At 42.8% G+C, this 24780-nt stretch overlaps 1 protein-coding gene and 1 long non-coding RNA gene across 3 annotated transcripts in view; one reads left to right on the forward strand and one right to left on the reverse strand.

Annotated features, from left to right (window-relative positions):
* Positions 1-1217: 1217 nt before the first annotated feature.
* DNAJC1 (DnaJ heat shock protein family (Hsp40) member C1) overlaps positions 1218-24780 on the reverse strand; it is a 255874-nt gene continuing 232311 nt past the window's right edge. The window contains exons 10-12 of one of the 2 annotated variants that reach the window (XM_075922502.2): positions 6117-6165; positions 2795-3279; positions 1218-1446 (exon numbers count right to left, since the gene is read on the reverse strand). In XM_075922502.2, the coding sequence (XP_075778617.2) occupies positions 1378-1446; positions 2795-3279; positions 6117-6165 (603 nt within the window). In that variant the 3' untranslated portion in view covers positions 1218-1377. Of the gene's footprint in view, positions 1447-1608; positions 1642-2794; positions 3280-6116; positions 6166-24780 lie in introns of those variants that run through there. The other variant, XM_075922503.2, reaches the window with a different exon arrangement.
* Positions 15042-24368, forward strand: LOC142827358 (uncharacterized). The gene is made up of 3 exons (XR_012902069.2): positions 15042-15361; positions 16517-16637; positions 23780-24368. It is a non-coding gene; the product is annotated as an uncharacterized LOC142827358 (long non-coding RNA).

Raw genomic sequence — 24780 nt, forward strand, 5'->3', positions numbered from 1 at the left:
CAAAATTTCCCATGCAACAAAGTTGTTGTGGATCAGCTGAAACATTGTTTTAATTTTGATATTTTTATTTAAGAGTATGTGTATATGAATAAAACAAATATAAATTAAAAATATGCTAAAAAATTTGAAATTTCATTCTGAAAATTTCATTCTGAAAACAGAATATTTTCACCTCATTGAAATATACCCCCCCTTTATTCTTCCCTCAAATGAAATTTTGTTTATATTGAGACATTTCTGCAATATGTTTCTTTCAGTGAATCAGTTTTTCAATGAAAAATGTTCCAGTGGAAAATTTCTGAGCAGCTCTGCTCCTAAGCACAAATAGCTTCCACTGATTTCAGCTCTGGAACTATAGCTGTCTACCATCCCTTTAAGGAGAAAAAAAGGCCTTTAAACCATATCAGCATTAAATATTTATATTAAATTTTAGAGTAATTCTAAAAGAGGCCGTAGTCCTTCATATTCTGGCACAAGAGTATATTTCACATCTCCAATTTGCTGGTGTCATTTTAATGACCTTATCACTCCATTGTTTAAATCTTCTTATAGCTTTTCAAAGTTCTAAACAGCACTGCAGCAAGTGATGAACTATAACTAAATATAGTTGCTCAGCTGTAAAAATGAAGCAGCAAAAGTAACAAAAGGAGAACTACAAATAGGAAAAATTAAAATAATAGTGGGGATATGAATGTTGATATTTAAATCAAATTCTGTAAATTCAAAATCTGAATGATATGAAACATATGTTAGAAGTAAACCCTCTTAAAACTTTAATTAAAATATAGCTAAATAATAGCACTACTTAATATTACTGCATATTATCACAAGCTATGTGAAAGAGAAATTATATTGCAGGCATAATATATATGAATATGTGTAACGTTCATAGCTCTAAAATATATAACACATTTTTAAGTAGTATGTGTACATTAAATGTATGTACACACATCTACGCAGACACACATGCATAGCACAATCTCATTTTTGTTTACATTTTTAGAACTGCTTTTATATAAATGTACATCTCTTTTGCCTCCTGAAAGGTGACACCTTTTACCCTTTGTATACTGCACATTCATTCATACTGAAGTCACCATGCAATAAACTACAAGGGTCTTCTGAAAGATCTACCAGTTACCAAGACATATGCAGTAAGATGTCTGTGAAGGTCGTTCTCCAAAACAAAATACATCTAAATTCTTCAACACAGAAAATTGTTAAGCAAGACAGCATAAGATTTATTGATATTTTGTTTTTACTAAGGCACATGACAGATAGAAATACTGCAGTACAAAAATTCAAATGTCTGCATATGAGATTTAAAATATAATCTCATTCTGAAAAATAGAAATAAAACTCTTTTGCTCAGAAGATTCAGCTTTTAGCCATTTTTTTCTTTTGTACCAGTTCAACAAGCAACTTGTATCTTGCCACACACTCTTCCTGCAAAAAAAACACAACACACAATTTTTATCTTTTAAAAGGATTAACTATGATTTAGTATCTTCCTATTACTTCTATTGAACGCATTTTATGTCTTATAAAAACTGTTAAGGATGTTTTTAAAGTAGTTTTACTACTGAAAACATGTAAAAGAATATTCACCCATGTACTGAATGTTCAGAAGTCCAAGGCAATCTGCAGATAATGAAAATTGGAGTACGAAAAAGAATTTTCAGTGCAGGGCCCTTTACAGATGTTTTTAGAGACCAGAGAAAAATAGAAGAAAATGTGCCTTATATTAACAGTCTCTTTCTTGACAACGTCTAGCAAACTAATTATTAAAATAGGGAACCAGCAGAGTTTTGTAATATTGTCAACAGTGTCTCTGAAATTGCCTCACTCTTAGGACTTGTCTACTCATGAAAATTTACCAAAACAGCTACCAAGTATAGAGCCTGGAACAGGTAATTCATATATTTCCAAACATAGACAAGCCCTTACTGTTACTCTAATGTAGCAAACCCATCATAGAATTTAAATTGCTGGACTATTTTGAGAGCAAAACCGCCTGTTGGTTGAACCCCTCATGCACTTCCCTCCTTACTAACATTGATCTTTTGGTGCAAGTAACATGAAGATAACCTGCTGCTTCAAAGCATCAGCACTGGATCTCACTGCAAATTGAACTGAATCACAAATACTGGGCTCTTACTGAACCTACCCAATGACAAACTAAAGGTTTGGTCATGAACACGTTGCCTTTGTTAGTTCTGCCTAGGGCTTGTCTTCCATATAATTTAATAGATTTATAATTTCAGCTTCTCCACATGCTTTTGCTTCATTTTCTAGAAATTAAATACGATCTTTACATAAAGAGAAATTATGTTATCTAAAATATCCTAGTATACTGGTAAATTAAATAGGTTATTGAGGATTATGACAATCATTGGAATTACTTCTATTAATGGTTCATTCATCAACTGTTCAGTGCAGAAGATGCTATAGAAAACGTGAGCATGGAAGATTATCAAACATTCAGTCACCAAATGCAACAATTAGAATTTGATGAAAACTTGAATCTATTTTCCTCTAGCCTTTCCAATTTTTAACTGTGAGTAAAGTCTGATACTTTAAAAAATGGCAGTCAGTTTGACTTAATTTTTCCAACACGAAGAAAATAATTTAAAAATAAAGTATCAATCTATGCGGAAATAATACCTTTGAGTTACCAGATAGTAACAGGCTGGATTAAAGACCTCAGACTGGTAGCCACTTGGTAGGAAAAGTCCTATCCAGATAACTTATTGGTTTATAAGTAGTTTAAACCTAGAGAAAACAATGACCATACCTTACTTTTTCCTGGGACACATTTTGCTATCTTATCCCAGCGGTCTGATGTTCCCTTTGGATACTGTTGTAAGGCTAATTCAAGACGATTCTGTTGATTCTGAGTCCACAGTTCTTCAGAACCATGGCTTTTCTCTTTTTTTCTGCTCTCATCATCGCTATATTCATCCTTTTCTGTGTTATCAAAGTCTTTCTGACGCTTTCCCCTGCATTTATCTTCTACCACCTCTTTCATTGTTGCTAGAGTTATTTCAGATGAATTGGCTATTTTTCGCTTGCGGTGTCTAGTTTCACTCGGCATAGCTTCTCTGTGATTTGTTGGAATATCCATCTGTTCTGGGTCATGATCATAGTTCTCCTTCTCTTTCTCCTCCTCCTCCTCATCTATATCTCGCTGTGTAATTATATTGTCTGGCAAATCCAAGTTCGTTTTGGCATTTCTCGAATTCTGGGCCAAGTTTCTAAGATCAGAGAATCTAACAATTCCTGTTGGAAATAGCATTATATGTAAAAACCACTGACGTCAAATGAAAAGAGAACTGGGTAGTGCTAAGAGATCTATAGCTGTGAGACAGAGCAGGGAGAGCCCTTGTGGTTGACAAACCAAGTTACAAAGTCCCCCAAAAACCAACAGAACTGCTGGAGCAGAGGTTGTGGCATAACTCCCTCTCAGTAAATTGGAAGCCAGTTAAAGCGAGTCTGGAAACAAACAAAATACTACAGGAATTCTAACGCTCTCCCTTCCCTGAGCATTTCAAAATACTAAGGGCAATTTTCTGCATTTTAGAAGGTTTTAATTAAAAAAAAGTTTAAAAAACATTTATCTTTTATCCTTCTATCTGTAGTAACCTGCCAAATTCATCACTTACAAACCACAAGGTTCATATATATTTTGGGCTAGATCCACAAAGAGGGCTTAAATTCAGTGTCACAGTGCCTAAAATTAGGTGTCCTGCCATCCAGTAGAAGCCACCTCCGGTGCCCAGATGGGCATACTATACAATGCATGGGGTGAAATGCAAGTTAGGTGAGTAGGAAGCTACCTAATTTAAGCAACAAAACATGCTGGGCAGAGGGATGGGGTCAAAGCCCCACTCCTCAAAGGGAGGTGCCTGTCTCCATGTGGGGGGTTTATGGTTGCAAACTCTCTCCTAGAGTTAAGTAAGTCAGGTCAGCCTTATAGCCCACTGCTCACCTAAGATGTGGAAGTCGTAGGTTCAAACATACCACTCCTGATTCTCAGCAGTCACTTGAATCCAAGTCTCCCCCCCACAGAAGAATGCTCTAACCACATAGGCATTCTGCAGAAGGCCTCTTAAAGTCTCTCCTGTTGAATCTGTCCCATGCTTTTTTATAAAATACTCAAATAGACAATGGAGCATGAACTGGAACCTGCAGCTCCAGAGAGTATACACTGACTGTAGCCTAACGAGTATTCTCATTCTCTCCCTAGCCTAGACTTTAGGCACCAAATAGCTCTGAGGTACCAAGACTCTGAAGGCTTTGGGCATGCCATGGAAGAAATGTAGGCATCAAGGGGAGTTTACTGGGGAAACTCGGGTGTAGTTAGGTGACAGGTGAAAAGAAGTTTTAAGGCTCTGAATTTTGGACTTGTGTCTAAAAAGCCTACTAAGCACCTAAGTCCCTTTGTAGATTTATCTCTTGGTGTTTCCCCTCAGATATACAACACAAAAGGCCAGCACAAACATTAAAAGTTCAAAGATGGTTATTCCCACTATACATGATGCATGAGGTCCCCATCCAATGGAATGTTTCTGTGTATTCTGATCTGTTTCCAGCTATGAATTACATAATGCAGAGTATACAGTTATACTGACAGAAGGGGGACTGGGTGACTATTTTGAGCAAACAGAGTTAAGGAATAAATGCAAGGGAAATACAATAAAAGAGTATGAATACCTGAAATTAAAAAAAAAATCACTAAACATTGTATATGTACTTCCTGTTCTAACCCCACCATTTCTTTTCTTTCTACCTCTCTCCAAACCAGTCCATAATAGCAACCTCTTCTCATTGTTTCTCTGTAACTGTGTTTTCTTTGAAGTTCATAATCCCCTCTCCTCTCATTCCTTATATGTCATATTTATTGAATTCTCTGTTGTCCAAATTCCCATATCATTGTAAATTATCTAGTTTCCCTGGGTGCACTTCTGTTCTTTGTCCCCTGTGTTTATCCTGACTGCCCCAGCCTTCTCATATCTATCACTCTCAATCTACACCATTCCTTTTCAAATCTTCACTGGAAGAGGTTACAGGCAGGAAAGGAGAATTTTAGAAAATGTAAACTTACATCATTCCTGAAATGACTGATCTACTATACATTTATTGTCTGATTGCAATTTGAACCTAAGTATCTCATCACAATCATACAAGAAATTGAGCACGTATGTTCATCCTCGCTGCAAAGTATATTGTCAGATTCTTGTGTTACTCATTTAATGACTTTCTCATGGCTCTTGTGAGGGGTTTAGGAAATCCATTCTATTTAAATATGGAAGTTTTGGTAGCATTTGCATGCCACTATGAATTCATTATAATAAATGCAAGATTAAAATAAGATTCCTGAGAGCATGTATGGGATTAAAATTTGACTACTTTCTCCCAACATTCTAACGCACACAGAGAAAACGTGAAAAAATACAATTCAATTTCAATTTGAGCAAAAAATGTAAAGTTTTTCTGGTATTCAGTAGGTTCTAGTAGCTAGATTTTATTTAATTCTGGCAAGAATGGCAAATCCAGAATATTCAAAAACAGATTACTCACTGAAACCATGAACATCCACTCCCCCAAAATAAGGGCTAAAATAAAATAAATTGGAAACAGGCAAGGGTTGAAATATTTTCAATTTTCTAGAAAAAGAAATTAAAAACTTTATAACAAACAAAATAGTAGCACCTTGAAAGGGGTTAAATACATTGTTAAAAATCCTGCACTGTATTCTCCAAGCCCAGATCCTTTTGTCAGTCAGTCATCTCAATTCAATTGTAAGCATTTCAGGGTGGGGAATTACCTGGTTATTATTTTAATCTCCAAGTTAACTAGCACACTCATAGACACCATTAGAATAAATAAACAGAATACAAATGTCCTAAAGAGAGCCTTTACAGAGCCACTTCTAAGGGGAGGACATCCTCAGAATGTCCATCAACCTTTGTGCTTGCTGAGAGCAGGAGTGTGGTGCTTTCACAGACAAAGCTACAAACATCCCTCTGAAAGCTGCAAAATGTGCTATATATTGGAAATGCATAACATAAATAATTTGTTTTTAATAGCATTGATTCAGACTTAGGAATACATACCTGGGGTATGTGCAACAGATTCCTTCAATTGCTTTGCTTTCATGGTGACCTGTTTTTTAAAAAAGAGCCCAAATTAAAAACTGCATTGTTGACTACTGATTATTCAATTAGGCTTTTAAAGATTCACAAACAGCTTACCCCCAAATATTATCATTTTAACATGTACAAAACACTACTGTGGTATCATACTAATGTTCTTCTGCTAGGTCTTATTCAGCAGCCCATGGCAGTTTTAAATGGTTAACAGCTGGTTTTTCAGGCTTAGCCTGCAGGGGAAAGGCATGGGAAAAACAGAAGCAATGTCACAACAGGAGTCTATTATAGATTACCAACTGAAAAGGCAGAGGTGGGTGAGACTTTCCCAGGACAAACAACAAAAATATGAAAAACACAAGCGGACTTTACTGATCCAGACATCTGTTGGAAAAGTAATATAGCAAAACACAAAATGTCCAGTAAGTTCCTGGAACATATTGGGGACAATTTTTGCTTCAAAACGTGGAGGAAGAGAGGAACAGCTATTTTAGACTTGATTCTGACTAATGGAGAAATTGATTGGGAACCTGAAAACCTAAGACAATTTGGGTGAAAGTGATTGTGATAGCCTTCATAACTCCAAGGAAAGAAAGAAACATGAGCAACAGAATAAGGACTGTGGACATAAAAAAATTATTTTAACCAACTCAGAGAGGTGATAGATAAGCCCCCCTGGGAAGAAAATCTAAGGGATAAAGGAGTTCAGAAGAACTGGCTGTTTCTCAAAGAAACAATAAATATTCAAGGTAAGAGGGTACACTATTCTGATGGAAGCAAAATAGGAAAAATAGTAAGAGGACAATATGGCTCTCTCAGAACTCTTTAATGACCTAAAGATCAAAAAGAATCACACAAAAACTGAAAACATGGACAAATTACTATGGTGGAGTACAAAAGACTAGCACAAGCAAAATCAGAAAGACAAAAGGAATTACATGGGATGTAAAAAGCAGTAAGAAGGATTTTATACGCACATTAGAAGCAGGAAAAAAGCTGAAGGAAAGTGCACATCCACTAGATAGTAAGGAAGGAGTTTTAACAACAGATGACATCAAGAAGACTGACACACTTAATGCCTATTTTGTTTCAGTCTCCAATAAAGTGGTTAATGGCGATCAGATGTATTAACACAATTAAAATTAAAAACAAAGGGAAAGGAATGCAAGATAGAGTAGGGATGAAACAATTGAATACAATTAGATTTATTTAAGGCAGCAGGGCCTGACAAGGTTCATCCTAGAACTCTTAAAGAACTACATGAAGCAATGTTGGAACTGTTAGCAATTATCTTCAAGAACTCATGGAGGATAGGGGAGGTCCAAGAGGATAGAAAAAACATAGCACCTGTCTTTCGAGAAAAACAGAGTGATTAATAATAGCCAACATGGATTTATTTGGAAAAATCATGCTGAACCAACTTAATTTCCTTCTTTCATGGGCTAATGGCCTAATGGATGGGGGAAGCAGAGGACATTATCTTGATTTTAGTAAAGCTTCTAATGTGCTCCCACACAACATAAGGTCTTATAAGGTTCCTTATACAATGAATGGAGAGAGACAGGTGCCAAAAAATGTGATCCACAAAAGCTAGCACACTATTCTGGGAGCTGCTTACCCTAGCCAATGGGAGATGTGGGTGAGAGAGGGCATTTGTGCCCTAAAGCTCTCATGAACATAGGCACCTAGTCCTGGATGCAGAGAACCTCTATCTTTGCTTGCAATCTCAGTCACGAACCCCTCTCCTGAAGGCAGGCAGCTCAGATGTCCAAGTCATTTCTTGTCAAATGAATTACCGTAGTCACCTGTCTCACTCTGCACAAACAGACCAGAGAAGGTGATGGTGGTGATCAACTTAACACTTTTAATTTAGTGGTGAGATCACTCAGCTGGGATATGGGGCTCCCTCAGCTTCCTCTATTGAAACATTTAACAAAGTCTCTAGTCCTGAGAAAGAGAATTACCTAATAGCCAATGGTTGGGCATCCACTGGGGAGGAGGGACACCCAAGCTACATCTACACTGCAGAGTTTTTGCGCAAAAACTTGCAGAGCGTGCACACACCAAGTGCATTTTTGCGCAACAAAGAGTACAGTAGATCATCAGAAGACAGGGCTTTTTGCGCAAGAGTTATTCCTCTTTCTACAAGGAATAAGCCTTTTAGCGCAAGACCTCTTGTGCAAAAAGGCGTGTGTGGATGGACAACAAAACCCCTATCAGAAAAAAGCACAGGTGCCTATGAATGGCCATCAGAGCTTTCTTGTGCAAGAGCATCCACAGCAGTGTGGACGCTCTCCTGCACAAAAGCATATGGCAGTGTGGATGCACTCTTGCGCAAGAACTTTTTATGGAAAACCTCTTCTACAAAAAGTTCTTACAAGAAGCCTGCAGTGTAGATGTAGCCCTAGGGTTCAGTCCTAATTTTCCAGTAACTCTAATTATTTGTAAACAATGGAACTGCTTCAACAGGAGGGATTAAGGGAGCCTAACATCAGCTGAGTGGTTAAAGCACTCTCCTAAGCAGTATGGGAAAGCCCAGATAAGATCCTCTCTCTCTTCTGCTTAGGAAGGGAACTGAACCCAGACCCAAGTTGTCTAACCATTGAACTAAATGTTTTAAGGTGGGCAGTGGCACCGGCACCATCACCTCCTCTGGCCAGATTCTTAATAGTACCAGATTTGGCAGGTGGTTGCTGGGACTGGACTAGATGACCAACTGCAGTTCCTTCCAGTTCTACATTTTTATGATGCCTCTAACTTTTGTAACGTGTTAAATCTCTTCTCACATGTTAGCCTTTTGTTATCAATTTTCTTAATATCTGGATAATTTAGATTTTCTTAAGTTTAATCTTCAGCCTTGCCCCACAAATTCTGACATCAACTCCTTTGTACTTACTCTATGACGTCCCAGGGAGTTGATCTAAACGCCTTTCTAGTACACACACTGTCAGACTGGCTCCTCGTGATTCCAAGTTTCTTTATGGGTATCCACAACTTATGTCATGATAACAGGCACAGTCCTGCCAGTCTTTTATTGTTCTGATGTAGGGACACAAGGACATTCTTTCCCATTTCTTTGATCTGACCTATCCACTACAAGAAGATTTTATACTATGAACCAGAGTTCGTAAGCAATTACAGAACTGATCTTTGATCTTATCCCCGTAGTTGCCTGTAGGTGGGTAACACTGAATAACTGTCATTTTCACGGACTGTGTTTGATACTTAATGTGGAACAATATGCTATTAATCAGCTTCCATCTGTGATTTTTCTACTTCAGGATCCATGTTAATGCTGTTCCCGCCGAGTGGTAACCACCTTGCCTCCACAAATGTAACTACCTTCATTTTTTAATTGCTTTTTGTCAGCTCTTGGCCACTGACTTTCACTTAATTCCAAGGATTTCCAGATAATATGTATTCATTTTTTCCATCACTTGTGTGGCATTTGTTGTTGGAGCCATTGTTTTAGTGTTCCAGGAAACCTAGTTTCATAAAGATTTTTACTTTTGCAAAAAGTGTCATGGCTTTCTGTCATCTCTCACCAGGTCCTGTTTTCCTGCTGAGAGAAAGTCCATTACCTTGGCATGCTGTTTGCCTGAATGGATACGTTGTTGTGGTTTTGTAACTTAACTTTTTATATAAAGATATGTTATTGGCCTATTTCTCAATCCTCAGTCTGGAAAACCAATGGCCAGCTCCTCCTGGCATAAGTCTTTGGGTCTACGGGACATATAAGTCTTTGTGGGGAAGTCTGCATGGCACTGTCTTGACCGAAGTATGGTCAGGTGATCAGGCAAGCTTACACCTGGATAAAGTTGGATGCAATATGAGTATGCAGGCAAGGCCTGAAGCAAGCATGTAAAAATACGGCTTTCTGTGCTTAAGGAAGTTGGCAGAGCATGACCACAATAAATAATCACAATGAATTAAATAGAAACATTCCAAAAGATAAGCAGAAGTATAAAACATGACCTGGCAGTCATAAAACTATTAGCCAAAAAGAAGTAAACAATTTACTGATTAACTCATCCATTACTAGTTTTACTTACGATACACTACTGTTGTAGCGTACTTTAGGTTAAAGAAGAAAAAAGCAATGTAGTTCTAGACAATGTGTGGTTAATCAGTTATAGGTAACCAAGTCAAGCCTAGTATAAATATAGGTTTAAGCAAGGCAATCACTAGGAGGGACTGAGCACGGTACATCCACATACTTTGTTTGTGGCAACCAAAAGCTGAACTGTTCATACTGGCAAATGCATTGTAGGTGCCTCCACGCATGGGGAAAAGAGGGGTCACAACCTCTTGTCCGGCATTGTAAGACTGCTTAACAGGTGAACTGTATGTGACTTATAGCTATTGGTAACATTAACTATAAGGTTTGCAATAAAGGTAAAAGTTGAGTGAATATCTCTAGTGTTTCCTGGCTCCTTTTGGGTCCAATACCTCAAACACACGACAACTGGTGTCATAAACAGGATACAAGGGGACCCAGATCACTAGGAAATTAGAAGAATGCCTCTGTTCAAACATACAGGAGGCCAGGAAGATCAGGACCAGCGATTGATACCAGGATGACCACCTGACAATCCCTGGACTGTTCTTACACAATATCTTGCACGAAGTCAGCCACCAGTCGGCTGGGTTAGAGATGAAATTAAGGCGATATGGTGAAAGCCTGGGGAACTTGTAGACATGCCGAAAGGACAAAACAGTACCGCTCATCAGGTGATCTCCTGGCTCTAGCTAACTGCCTTAGAGGCAGAAGACAGACATATGGATCAAGTAGCCAGTGAGCAAAACAAACTACATCTATAATTGGAACAAGCTGAAAATACCATTCAATTGTTAAGGCAGGGAATGAGGGAGGCGCAGAGTTTCGTAGACAGTCAAGAGAGGAAATTAAACGAACTCCTAGTATCGCAAGGGAGGCAGACCACTGAGATACAGGTGGCTTCTTATAGTAGAAACAAAGTTAGCAGTGCAAAGTTGGCAGCCTTATACAGGCAGGATGATTGAGACTCAGAGGATTGGGATGGAGATATCTAGAGTGATGATAATGTAGAGGGGGCAGATGACATCCTTAAGACAGAGAAAATGGATGGTGATCGGGAAAACTCTGCCCAACTCCCTGTCCCTGTAGTCAGTATATCAACTGCAGGAGGCGAAGGACGTGAGAGGGGTAAAACAGTTACTAAAAGTAGGAATTACATTGCCCCTGAACTGAATGATCTCCAACAGTGAATCAGTTGGAGAACAAAGGAAACCATTTCCAAGAGGTTACTCCAGGTTTAAAATCAAGGGTGAGATGCTATCGTACTAGGAAAAAGGAGGCTAGGGCGTTGGATAAACCATCCTCTGGCCCTGTTATTAATCAAGTCTTTAAGAGCCATAGTGGGAACATTTGGGACATGTTAAGAGGGGCTGTACAGAGTAAATATGACTCTATAGATGATATGGATGAGCCCATTCCCCATTGGCACAAAATAGGTGATACAAAAAAAAATGTGTGTATAGAAAAATAAAAAATAAAAAGCTTTTAATAGCCTAAAATAACCCACTGCCAAACAAATTGCTTTAGAACCCTGAAGGTATCAAGCTAATGCCATGGTGTATAGTGGTTATACGGAGGCAAGCCCATATTGGAGCTTATGGCAAAAATTCCCAGAAAAGTCACAAGGAATTCCACTGGAATTCTGGAGTCGGGTCTGAAAGAGTAGCAAGGAAAATTACACACCCCTGAAAAAACAGGCACTAGCTGCCTATAAGGCAGTCAGAACAATGGAGGGAATGGAATATCTTGAGTAAAAGCTTTGTCCCTGTCTTGAGGGGACACAGGCTCTGTCATTGCTAAATGAATTAGGGAGTCCACCCCCTGTTTGAGAGACTTCTTGAGAGTGGTTCTTGAAGGCGATGGGGAAGGAAGTTTTTGAGAGAGAGTAGAAAGGAGTAGATATTGAAGCTGGTTGAGGTCATGGCTAGGAGACATTTATCTGACATAAATGTTGCCACCTTTGTATGCTCTTCAGTCGCTGGTTGGCTAGTTTCTTTCAGAGACTGGCTGATGGGTCTTAAGCATTCTATCTTGCTGATAGGCTGGGACTCAAGAGTGGATGATGATGGTGTATTGTGCCTGGTGCGCTGCACCCTTTGGAAGCAGAATGGAATATTTACTCTGTCAAGACTGAGAAAGTATCACCAAGGAGACGACTGCCATTCTTAAAGCAATGATGTGACATCTCTTTTCTTGTAAAACAAGTTGTTAATCCTGAAGGGAGAGATTTTCTACTGTTGCCTAAATCTCATTGGGGAAACCTGTGGATTGCTACAATGAAGCCTACCTCTTCATTACTGAAGTTCCCACAGAGACGGAAGCCAGACCCCTTGCATCAAATGATGCCTGAAGGGATGATCTGATACCCAATTTCCCTTCACCCAGGATGGCCTGAAATGGAAGCATGAGGTGCTGTGCCAGATTATTAAAGAATTCCAATTATTTGTTGTAATTAAGTAAGTTATACTTGGACTCTAATGCCTGGTAATTCACTATATAAAAAAGTAGCTGACAATTATTTCTGCTGAAGGAATCCAGGCTCTTGACAGTCTTGCCTGAAGAAGAAAATGTAGGCTGGTACAGCCCATTTTGTTCCATGATAGTCTGGATCATGAGAGAGTTCAGATTAGGATGAGAACAAATATTCTACCCTTTAGTACAGAAAAAATAGGACCTTTTTCTCTTCCCCTTTCAAGGCCAGGGCACAGGCAGCTGTGGTATGCCAAACCATCCTAGCAGCTTCCAAAATGACCTCATTAATAGGGAGCACCATGTTGCTAGGATATTAGAGAGTATCTAGAAACCCATGGGTTGAAACTTGATCCTCCTCCAGGAAAGCCGAAGAATTTCCACAATCCTTCGAGAGATCTTGAGCCTGTCAATAGTTATCTGGTGATGAGGATGAGTCTGGTGCCACAATCTCATTTGGAAAGGAGGAAGCAAGTGCTGCCAGTGGATCCAGTGTTATCAGCTATACCTCTTCTTCAAAGCATTTCTAAGGGTCTAAGGTTCTTCTCTGAGAATCCCTGTAATCCAGAGCTCTAAAGTAAAGTAAAGATCACAGGAGATTCAGAATGACTAGTAGGCAGGCTTATATAGCAATAGGAACCCTTGCCTAATAATGAGATCTGTGTGAACATGAAGGAATCTGGGAGGCTCTGGAAGCCATAAAGGCTCATCTTTCAACTCAGGTCCAAAAGGGTAGCTGCTGGTACAGATTCTTGTTCATCAGATGATCAGTTGTCTGACTCCATTGGAGGAGACAATGATACCATCTTGTGAAACTCCAGTTGGTGAGAGGAACTGGTGGTTAGTGGCACAGTAATGGTGTTGGAGCTTTTACACCATGACTGGTACTTGGAACTGGTGAATGACATTCCACTGGTGTAGAAATGTCCTATGGAATATTGAATCCGGAAGGATAAGTGATTCCATATTAGTGTAGGTCACCAGAGCCACAAGAAAGAAATACGCAGGCCTACCAGGTAGAGAGAGTGGGAAGAATTTCTAACTCTAGGTAAATCCGCTGGTGCAGGATTGTATGAGGTACCTTCTTGTGGTGATGTGTCATCAGTAGAGAAGGTGAATAGGCCTTCACTCTTTGGGAGGTAGTAGGGGCTGTCCCTGCGCCTTGAGTAGAACATTTCAGACCATTTTCTCTCGGTACCATCAGTGCTGATACATGCTCCTGCTCACTTCCAAACACAACCACACTTCTTAGAGGTCTTGAGGCAATTTATCCCTTTTCTTAAGGAGGTATTTACCTTTACTCTCCTTATGCCTTTGTTTAGACAAGTCCTTGGGCTGCTCAAGAATTAGAGATGAAGAGCATTCATGACAGATAGGCATTACACCAAGGCTCCAGTGGGAGGGCTGACAATCAGGAAAGCCCTGGATCAGATTGGAGCCTAAGAGAGAGTTCTACTAAGTGCCTGTGTTCCCAGAACACCTGAAACTTTCTAAAAGAAGGGGGAAAGGAATAGTAGATTTTACACCTAGAGGGAATGTGCAGGAAACTGTCATAAGGATCACTGTCAATATCTCCTTGTTTATGACAAAAATCAAACCAATGGAACTTAAGAATATGTTGCATCTTTTGACATAGACAACTGTTCCATTTTCTCTCCACAGCTATTTTTAACAGTCTTGTTTCTGCTCCACACAATAGAGGTGTCATCACTAATACACTTGTATCTCAGTTGTCACACAGATATCCTGCCATCCAAAGGCCTCTGAAGATGCTGAAATGCCAATAATGCAAGACTGACCCAATCTCTGACCCTCCTATCATCAACAAGCTAACCAGACAGATAAAACTATTCACCATTCAATGTCAATGCCATCTATATGCAATGTTGGTAGGTCAGGTATCTGCATAAGAGGAACTGTTGTTGACTGATTGTCAATAGAATCTCAAACATGCAAGGCACGTATTTTCTCACCTATGTTATGTAATGTTCCAATAGACTGATTACCAAACTGAAGGAGGACAAAATCGGAGGTGTGGGCAACTTTGCTCGGGTCTCCCTCGTCTGCTGGGGGGGAGGGGGTGCAGCTAGTGCGCCCCCCCCCCCCCGCCAGCACACCAGGCTTTTGTTGCGGGACGCCTCGGGTAGAGCAGCTGGGGTGCTGCCGGGTTGGTCCTGTGGGAACCTACCGGGCAGCGCCCCAGCTGTTCTGTCCCAGGCTCCAGATTCAGCAGCTGTTGAAACTGATCAGGCTGATTCCAGGAAGCTGGAGGCAGAGCAACTCTGCCTCCGGCTTCCTGTAGTCAGCCCCCGGTCAATTTCAGTGGCAGCAGCTGAATCTGGAGCCAGTTCCGACTTACATACAAATTCAACTTAAGAACAAACCTATAGTCCCTATCTTGTACGTAACCCGGGGACTGCCTGTATAACACTTTCAAATATAATTCATGGAAATGTTACTGTATTGAATTTACTACCAGATGGGGTCAATTTAGTGTTTTAAGGACAACAGTCTTGCAAGAGGCAGTACATATATATTGCAATTGGTGTCTAAATCGAATTGTATTAATCGTTATAGATCAGAAAATCTCTTCTAACAGTGGTTTTCTGGTTTAGGCACTGGAGTGGGATTCTGGAGACCTGTATTCCATTAATAACTCTGCCAAAGAATACCTGTGTGACTTGGGGTAAGGAATTTAATCTTTCTGTGCTTCAATTCCCCATCAATAAAATTGTAATTCTTCAACTTGCATGGCTTTTGCGAGGATAAGCCTATTAACACACGTGAGGCTGTCAGAACCCATAATTGAGAGAATCACGGTATTAAAATACCAGAGATTACAGTGATTGTGCTTTTAAAATGTCCACATTATAGACACTAAAATGTAAAACAGACTAAGAAAATCAGCACTTCCAAAAATAGGTTTTCTAGTGGCAAAACCCTAAAACAAACCCAATAAATCTAACTTTCATTTTTGGATCATTCCATAGCTAGATGTTCTTCCCAGTGATAAGCTAATACATTTAGTATAAACCTAGTTTGTATATTTTTAAAAATAAGCAATCCCTTTCATAATAAAACAAACAAGTATAAAATTAATGTATGACCAGGAGCTCAGCCTGAAAAGCTCAAAGCTCATTAATTATTTCATCATCTTTTCTTTGACATATGGGGAAGCTTACAGAACTGCACAACTCTTACCTCATACTGTCAGGCAACATGCTAATTAGTAAAAGTCTTCTTAAATCTATCCACCTGTCTGTTGTTTTGCTGCCTACCAGGGCCTTTTTCCATGCTGGCAGCAAATCCCCTATCTGTCCGCTATCGCAACCTGAATGCGAGAGATTAGTGACCGCAGAGGCAAGCACGAATCAGTTTACATCCTCTCAGGCAAGAGAATGATATTACTTCACAAGTATGAAATCTGAGATCCCTTTGCCTTTAATTTAGAAAACCTGCAGTTAATAATCACATTAAGGTGTGTTTTGCATGCCAGATTGTAAAAAATAACAGAGGAAATAAAAAACTATTTGAATGCCCCTTGTGGTTACCAAAATAATTTGCTAAAAGGCATAAATTAACATTTTAAACTTTTTATGTGTACCAACATAGATCTTGGGTGGTCATTAATTGTATATTTTTATAATGATTTATGCAGCTCCCTTTTCTGTGCCTTTACATTTAACAATGCTAGTTGCATCATTTGTAATCAATCTTTATTTGGCAAACTGAACATTAGATACATATATCAGACTTGAAACTAGCTTTCCTAATTTAAGATATATTATTGGTTTTCCACATTGTTTAAACATTTCTAATGTACAATTTTGTCTTTTTTAAGGGAAATTGTTTCCTTAAGCACTACAAGACAGAAATGAGACCTAAGCCTGAAGCTACAAATTCTGCAAGGAAAATGGGTCAAGGACCAGATGTGTGGAGGCTGACCAAGAGCACTGGTACAGGTAAGCAGGTCAGCAGGCAGGAACTGTGATTAGAGTAAACTGAACCCAGTTTTCCTTTCATAATCAAAACACTTGATGAAAACAAATCTAATTAATACCACAAGCCAAGTACAGAGAAAATTATTTTTCAAGTTGTATTATCTTTGCAGTTACAAATACAGTCTTGTTTCATTATACTGATCAGTTTTGAGAATTCTATTTTGGATGGAATTAAGATGATTTACAAACCCCATATTAAACTACTAGTTACTAGTTTTAGATAATTAGACACATGAATACACTGAGCCTGGCTTTCCCTGGTTTGTTTTGGAGTTTTTGATACACTGATTGATGATGATTTTCTTGAGAGATATTAGAATTACTTTACTGTACATCAAAAGACCAAAGTTATAGCAGCAGCCAGCAAGGCCACATAGTTATGTGTCTGTCTGTCATATTATTATTCCCTATTTGCAAGGAGTTGTAGGTAACTTATAAAATTAAGTTAGACCAGATATCTATCAAAATTGGTCTTAGTTGATTCTAGTAATTTTTCACAGTAGGAGAAAAACCAACTGTGAAGCTATTATTGTATGTGAACTTCTTGAATTGAACAACCACCAAACTAATAGTACAAAATAACTACTAAGCATCGGCAGTGATGACACAGTTTCTAATTTCACACTTGTATCTGTCAATTTGAAGAGATTTTTTTTTCTGGGTTTCTTTTATCAGATTGTTAATTGAACCAAAGTCAACTCTCCCAAAATAAGAAAATGACAAGTAGTCTTATAGCACCTTAGAGACTAACAAAAATATATCTATATCATGAGCTTTCCTAGGCAAAACCTACTTCCTCAGAATTTGTTTCTATATTTGTCAGCATCTATAAAATTTCCTCCATCCATCCTTTTTTTGTCGTTGTTGTGTGTGTGTGTGTGTGTGTGTGAGTGTGAGTGTGAGTGTGAGTGTGAGAGAGAGAGAGAGAGAGCGATCAGAGTTGTCTCTAATCTCTTACGGACTGCCCCTCCCATGTTTGCCCCTTATTGTCCCTTACTCTCATATATGCTTCAGATACTAGTATAGCATTGAAAGGTTTGAAGTGTTTGCCCCTCTCAAGAAGGCTGTCATTCCCCCTCGTAGCAGGACAGTAAAGTCTGCATAGGACTCCTCATATTCGTTATGATGTTGTGTGCTTAAATCCTGCATAAAAATATATGCCTATTACATCACAGTGGTAGTCGCATCTTAACTCCGAACAGGATATGCATCTCGGGGTATGTCTACACTACAATGTTAGTTCGAACTAACGGACGTTAGTTCGAACTAATATTCATAGCCGCTTCGAATTTGAATCGAACTAGCGGAGCGCTTAGTTCGAACTAGGAAAACCTCATTTTACGAGGATTAAGCCTAGTTCGAACTTACTAGTTCGAATTAACGGCTGTGTAGCCCCTTAATTCGAACTAGTGGGAGGCTAGCCCTCCCCAGGTTTCCCTGGTGGCCACTCTGGCCAACACCAGGGAAACTCTATGCCCCCCTTCCGGCCCCGGACCCTTTAAAGGGGCACGGGCTGGCTATGGTGCCCGAGCCAGGTGCAAGCCTGCCAGCACCCAGCCAGCAGACCCTGCACCTGGCAAGGCACAGAGCCACCCACCCGATGTCCCCCAGCCCACCCCCTCTTCCCGGGACCAGGCTGGCGGCTCCCGGGAGCTTGCCCTGGACCGCAAGAGGCGGGCACCTTCCTGGGCTAGTGCGGACATCGTGGACCTCGTCCACGATCTCCGCACTAGGCACAGGAAAGTGGCCATCTAGGGCAGGAGAGCTGCCAGCCTGGCCACCCAGGAGCAGGTGTGCATGAAAATCAAGGGGGTCCACTGAGACCCCCGACCCTGAGCCTTGAGCTTACAATGGCCGTCCTGGGTCAGACCAAAGGTCCATCTAGCCCAGTAGCCTGTCTGCCGATAGCGGCCAACCCTAGGGACCCTGGAGGGGATGGACCGAAGACAGTGACCAAGCCATTTGTCTCGTGCCATCCCTCTCCAGCTTTCCACAAACTTTGGGCAGGGACACCACTCCTACCCCCTGGCTAAGACTACTCCATGGACCCAACCTCCATGACTTGATCTCACTTCCCTTTAACCTCTGTTCTAGTTGTAGCCTTCACAGCCTCCTGCAACAAGGAGTTCCACAGGTTAACTATTTGCTTTGTGAACAACAACTTTCTCTTACTAGTTTGAAGCCTGCTACCCATTCCTTTCCTTTGGTGTCCTCTAGTCCTTCTTTATGGGAACTCATGAAGAACTTTTCTGTGTGCACCCTCTCCACACAACCCCTGCTTTTAGAGACCTCTATCCTGTCCCCGCTCCATCTCCTCTTTTCTAAGCTGAACAGTCCCAGTCTCTGTAGCCTCTCTTCATCTGGGACCTGTTCCCAACCCCTGATCATGTTAGTTGCCCTCCCCTCTCCCAGCCTTTCTCTTCCCCTCTCCCACCTCCTTTTCCCAGTCTCCCCCAGTTTTGTTCAATAAAGACAGAGTCAATGTTGGAAGAAACGTTATCTTTATTTTGTACATCAATAAGAAGGGGGGCTAGGGAAGGGTAAGTGAAAGGAGGTGAGGGAGGAATGGGGTACGAGCCCCCGATGGGGAGGACTGGGCTGGCTCTGCGGGCTTCTGGGGGTGGAAGCTCTCCTGCAGCCCCCCGATTGCCCCCTCTCCCCAGATGGCAGCCTGCGGCAAGTGCAGCCGGGCTGATGGCCGAGTGGTGTGATGTGCCCAGTGTGGGTACTCCGGGCAATCCAAGCCAGGACTGCTTTGCAAGCGGGGCACCCCTTAGAACTGTCTGTCCGGGGTGGGGGTCGGGACCCTTTAAGCGCAGCCCTCGGCTAGCCTGAGACAGCATCTCCACGCTCTAAGTCCTCCTCTGATGCCCGGCCGGCACTGCTTCCGGCCATCCTTAAGCCCTGTTCAGGGTCCACTCAATGTGGACTTGCTAGTTCGAATTAGCAAAACGCTAATTCAAACTAGTTTTTAGTTCTAGATGCGTTAGTTCGAATTAGCTTAGTTCGAATTAACTAATTCGAACTAAGTTAGTTCGAATTAACGTTGTAGTGTAGACGTACCCTCAGAGACAGAGGGACTTAGAGGCTGAAGCAAATGATATCCGACAAGGAGACCCAAAGAAAAGTCATGTTTGGTAAGAAAGTTTAAGGTATGTCTACACTAGAAATGCAATTACCAGCAGAGCTGCACTACAGGCAGTCCTCGGGTTACATATAAGATAGGGACCGTAGGTTTGTTCTTAAGTTGAATTTGTATGTAAGTCGGAACTGGCGTCCAGATTCAGCCGCTGTTGAAACTGACCAGCAGCGGCTGAATCGGACACGCCTGGGGCAGAGCAACTGAAGTGCTGCTGGGTTGGTCCCGCAGCACCGCTCCTCGGCGCTACTGGACCAACCTGGCAGCACCCCAGATGCTCTGCCCCAGGTGTTCCCAAGTCAGCCGCTGCTGAAACTGACCAGCGGCTGACTACAGGAAGCCCGAGACAGAGCTGCTCTGCCCCGGGCTTCCTGGAATCAGCTGCTGATCAGTTTCAACAGCGGCTGAATCTGGACGCCTAGGACAGAGCAGCTGGGGCGCTGCTGGGTAGGTCCCCAAGTCAGCCGCTGCTAAAACTGATCAGCGGCTGATTCCAGGAAGCCCGGGGCAGAGCAGCTCTGCCTCGGGCTTCCTGTAGTCAGCCGCTGGTCAGTTTCAGCAGCAGCTGACTTGGGGACGCCTAGGGCAGAGCAGCTGAGATGCTGCTGGGTTGGTCCAGTAGCGCCGCACCTCAGCGCTGTGGGACCAACCCGGCAGCCCCCCAGCTGCTCTAGCCCAGGCGTCGGTGAGAAAAGCCTGGTCTGCTGGGGGGGGGGCGCACTAGCTGCATTTCCCCCGCCCCCCCAGCAGACCAGGGAGATGAGGAGCGGCTTTTCTCGCCGCGGAGGACGCGGGCGGCGGGACCGCGGCGCGTCTCGGCGGTCCCGCCGCCCGCGTCCTCTGCAGCGAGAAAAGCCGCTCCGCGTCTCCCTGGTCTGCTGGGGGGAAGCGCCCCCCGTGCCGCCAGAGGTGGCAACAGTGGGGGAGGCACTAGGGGTCCAACTTAAGTCGGACTGACGTAACCCGGGGACTGCCTGTAAAGACATTTAATACAGTAATGGAAGGGGTTCTTACGTTGCTGTAGTAAATCCACCACTCTAAGGGTACATCTTCACTACAGGCTTTTGTCGACAGAGGCTTTGCATCTACACACTCATGTTGACAAAGAGCGTCTAGACTACAGCCAGTTCTGTCAACAAAGCAAGCCGCTTTGTCGACATGAGAGTGTAGACGCAAAAGACAGCGTAGATGCAATAACGCCTTCTGTTGACAGAAATCTGTCGACAAAAGGAGTTATTCCTCACAGAATGAGGTTTACCGCCATCAACAAGACTGTCGAGTACTGTTGAAGTTATGTCGACAGAACTCAGTGGTAGCGTAGACGCAGGTATAGTTTTGACGACAAAAGTCCACTTTTGTCAACAAAACCCTGTAGTGTGGACACACCTCAAAAGCTGGTAGTGAGGTCAATGGAAGAATTCTTCTGTTGACTGAGTGGTGTCTATAGCATGGCTTAGGTCAACATCACTACACTAACATAGGGTTCAAAATATTTCACAGCTCTGAGGGGTTGTAGTTAAGCCAATCTAACTTAAAGGCTACGTATAGACTGCAAGCTTTTTTTGGAAGAAGCTTTTCCAGAAGAGATCTTCTGGAAAAACTTTTCTCAAAACAGCATTTACACAGCAAAAGCGCAACGAAAAAGCGATCTGCTTTTTTGAAAGATAGTGTCCACATTAATTGGATGCTATCTTGCATTTCAGTTGTGATTACTGCGGATGGAATGGCCACTAGGGCAGCTGTGCTTTTTGCTGGAGGCCTCTTCTTTCCAAAAAAACCCCATACTCTTCCACGTCCACACACACCTTTTTCCAAAAAAGCTTTTTCAGAAAAAGGCTTCTTCCTTGTAGAAAGAGGTTTACTGCTGTCAGAAAAAACCCTCTATTGTTTTGATTTTCTGTCGAAAGAACGCAATAGCAGTGTGGATGTAAGTGTAGTTTTTCCAGAAAAACAGCGTTTTTTCCGGAATATCTCTGCAGCGTAGACATACCCTTACAGACCAGCACACAGGATATAAAACTCAGCCTGTCATTGTTCTCTGAGTTGTAAGTAAAGCCAAATCAGAGGAAAGTGGCTGGCTGCACTATTTAAAGCAGGGGTTGGCAACCTCTTCAAACCAAAAAACCAAACTACATTAAAATTCTGAACAAACGGTCAACAAAGAGCCATATAAGAATGCCCATTTGCATTATTGACAATGTACAACTTAATATTATTGATAACTGACATGTTGATTAATAATAGTATAAATGAAACACTGTACTCACAGACTTTTATTTAGTGGGACATCTGCTGCTGCTACAGGTGCAGTTTATAGATGTGGGGGGTGCAGGAGACTGGGATGTAGGCTTAGGGCAGGGAATTAGGGTGTGCGGGAAATGCAAGGGCGCAGGGGGTGGGAAATAAAGTATGTGGGGATTCTGGGGCTCGATTACTTTACCTGGCCAGGGCTGGGCTGCTGTACCTGGACAACAGCCCGGGCCAGGATCGCCACAGCTGGATTGTGGCCTCCCCTCCTACACATGCCGCAGCAGGAGGGGGGCCACCACCAGCCCTTCCTGAGGCCAGATAGGGCTGGACTTCTGGGCCAGTCCCAGGATCAGGACTGGAGACAGGGCACTATAGCCAGATGGGGGCTGGGCCCCAAGCAGGGGCTTGTTGGCCAGGCTTCATTTTAAATAAAGTAAAATATTATGTCCAACAAAAAACATTTCAAGGTTGTCTTTATTTATTGCAGGGATGGGGAACCTTTTTTGGTTCAGGGGCCACTGACTCCCACAAAAAAAAATTCAGTTGGGGACCCCACAAGTAAGAAGCAAAAAACAAAAAAAAACAATCCTCACATGATGCGCTCCTCCCCCCAATGAAACAACCTCACTCCACAGGAGCTCCAGGTGGAGAGAGGGGAAGGGAGGACTGAGGTTCAAGGCCTCAGGCCAGATTTACTCTTCTGGGTCAGTGCATTTTGTGGGCTTCCTAGGCCCTGGAGTGGGGCCAAAATGAGGGGGTTCAGTGTGTGGGGCAGGGCTGCCAGTGAGTGGAATAAGGAGTGGGGTACAGGTGGGGGTGAGGTCTGGGTGGTGGGACAGGTGCAGGAGCAGGCTGGGAGTAGGGTGTGTGGCCAAGGGGGAGGGTTCAGGAGCAGGCTGGGAGCAGATGTCTGGCTAGGGGCAAGGAGCAGGGGAGGGTGCAGGAGCATGCTGGAGGGGTAGAGGAGTGGGCTGGAAGTAGGGTGTCTGGCCAGGTGGGAGGGTGCAGGAGTGGGCTGGAGGTATGGGGTCTTGGTGGAGGGAATTGGGGGTCTTGGCATGAGGGAGCTGGGGGCACTTACTTTCTTTTACACCTTGCTCCTGGATTCCGGCCAATGGGAGCAGTGGAGAAAGCCTGAAAGAAGCACGTCCTTGTGCTTCTGTGCCCCGGCCGGGGTGAGTGGGTGAATAAGGAAGTAGCAGCACACCTAGCTGCTTCTGGCTCCACTTCTTCCCTAAAAGCCAGATCCGTGGGAGAGGCTCGGGGCTTTCCCCCCTCCCCGCAGGAAGCAGGCATTGGCGCTCCAATCTTGCAGGAGGTCATAAGGCAGGAGTGTCAGTGCAGGCTCCTTGCTGCTGGGGGAGCGAGGGGATGGTTCAGCTTGAGATGCAAAACAGACATATCTTAGAGACAGTAGTTAACATAAGAGGATCCCATAAGACCAAAGAAAACCAAGCCCAAGTGAAAGATTTCAGAATGGGAGTGTCTCAGTTGCGAATACTGGAGATATTTTTGGATGTTTTATGGAACCAGCATCAAGAACCAAGAGGGAAAACACCCATAGGCAGCCTTTAGGTTCAACAATTAAGCAGCCGGATGCTGCTGATGGCCCATCAAAGGCAGTATCTTCTCCTTCCTGTTGATGTTTTGGAATCCTGTAAGCAATGGTTGCTATAACACTACAAAAACATGTGACCATGCCACCTATCTCTAGGCTCCATCTCGGGATGTCCACAAACCAGTGGAGGCACCAAGTTTTGAAACAAAGAGTTCCTGCCATATGATCAAGATTTATAAGGCGAAGAGTAACATCATCAGCTGTTCTTCATTCCTCACACAAGAAGACTCCTGGAAACAAATACTAAATTGGGGTAAGTTCTGGACCTAGGTTAAAGGGATTCTAGTCTGCATGAAGACCTGAGAAACCCAAGCTGTAAAGGTAAAGCAGTTTGTGCTTAAGTATCTACAAGTTTGCCTGTGCCATCAGTTATGGAGAAAATTCATATCTAATCTAACATACTATAGGTTGAACCTCTTAAATCCGAGACTCTCTAGTCCGTCAACATCTGTGGTGGGCAGAATCGCAGATATTGCTGGAGCAGAGAGCCCTGGCAACTGGGAATGAGAGCCAGTCAAGGAATGCAGTGGAGGGGAGCCCCATCATCAGACGGGTAGGTCCCCTCCCCAGAGAGCCCCAGCCAGGCAGGGAAGCAGAAGGACAAATGAGTCCTGTCCCTGTGCAGCACCATCCCGGCATGGCAGCAGTGGGGCAGCTGTAGAGCCCCGTCCCCAGGGAACCCCATCCAGGCAATTCAGCAGTGAAACTGGCGAGCCCTGTCACCATGGAGCCATGGCACGGCAGCAGTGCCATGGAGCCCCATACCAGGGGAGAGCAAGTGAGGCTGCCAGCAGCCGGTGAGCCCTGTCCCCAGAAAGACCTGACGGGCCATGGTAGCAGCAGCTCAGCCATTGAGTCTAGTGCCCAGGAAGCAGGGCAGCGGAGGAGCCCTCTCCCTGAGAAGCCTCAGCTGGGTGAGGCAGAAGCAGGGCTGTGGTGGCTGGGGAGCTCTGTCCCTGGAGAGCCTCATCTGGCTGGCGGCAATGTGCCAAGCCCAAGCCCTGTAGCAGCAGGGCTGGAGCAGAGCCATCCAGAGGGAGGGGCAGTATCCAGGGAGACCTGTGGCAGGGGACCGCCCCATATCTAGTAAATTCCCT

The sequence above is a fragment of the Pelodiscus sinensis genome, chromosome 2 (genome assembly GCF_052426305.1).
Source record: "Pelodiscus sinensis isolate ZL-2025 chromosome 2, ASM5242630v1, whole genome shotgun sequence".
Classification (NCBI taxonomy): Eukaryota; Metazoa; Chordata; order Testudines; family Trionychidae; genus Pelodiscus; species Pelodiscus sinensis.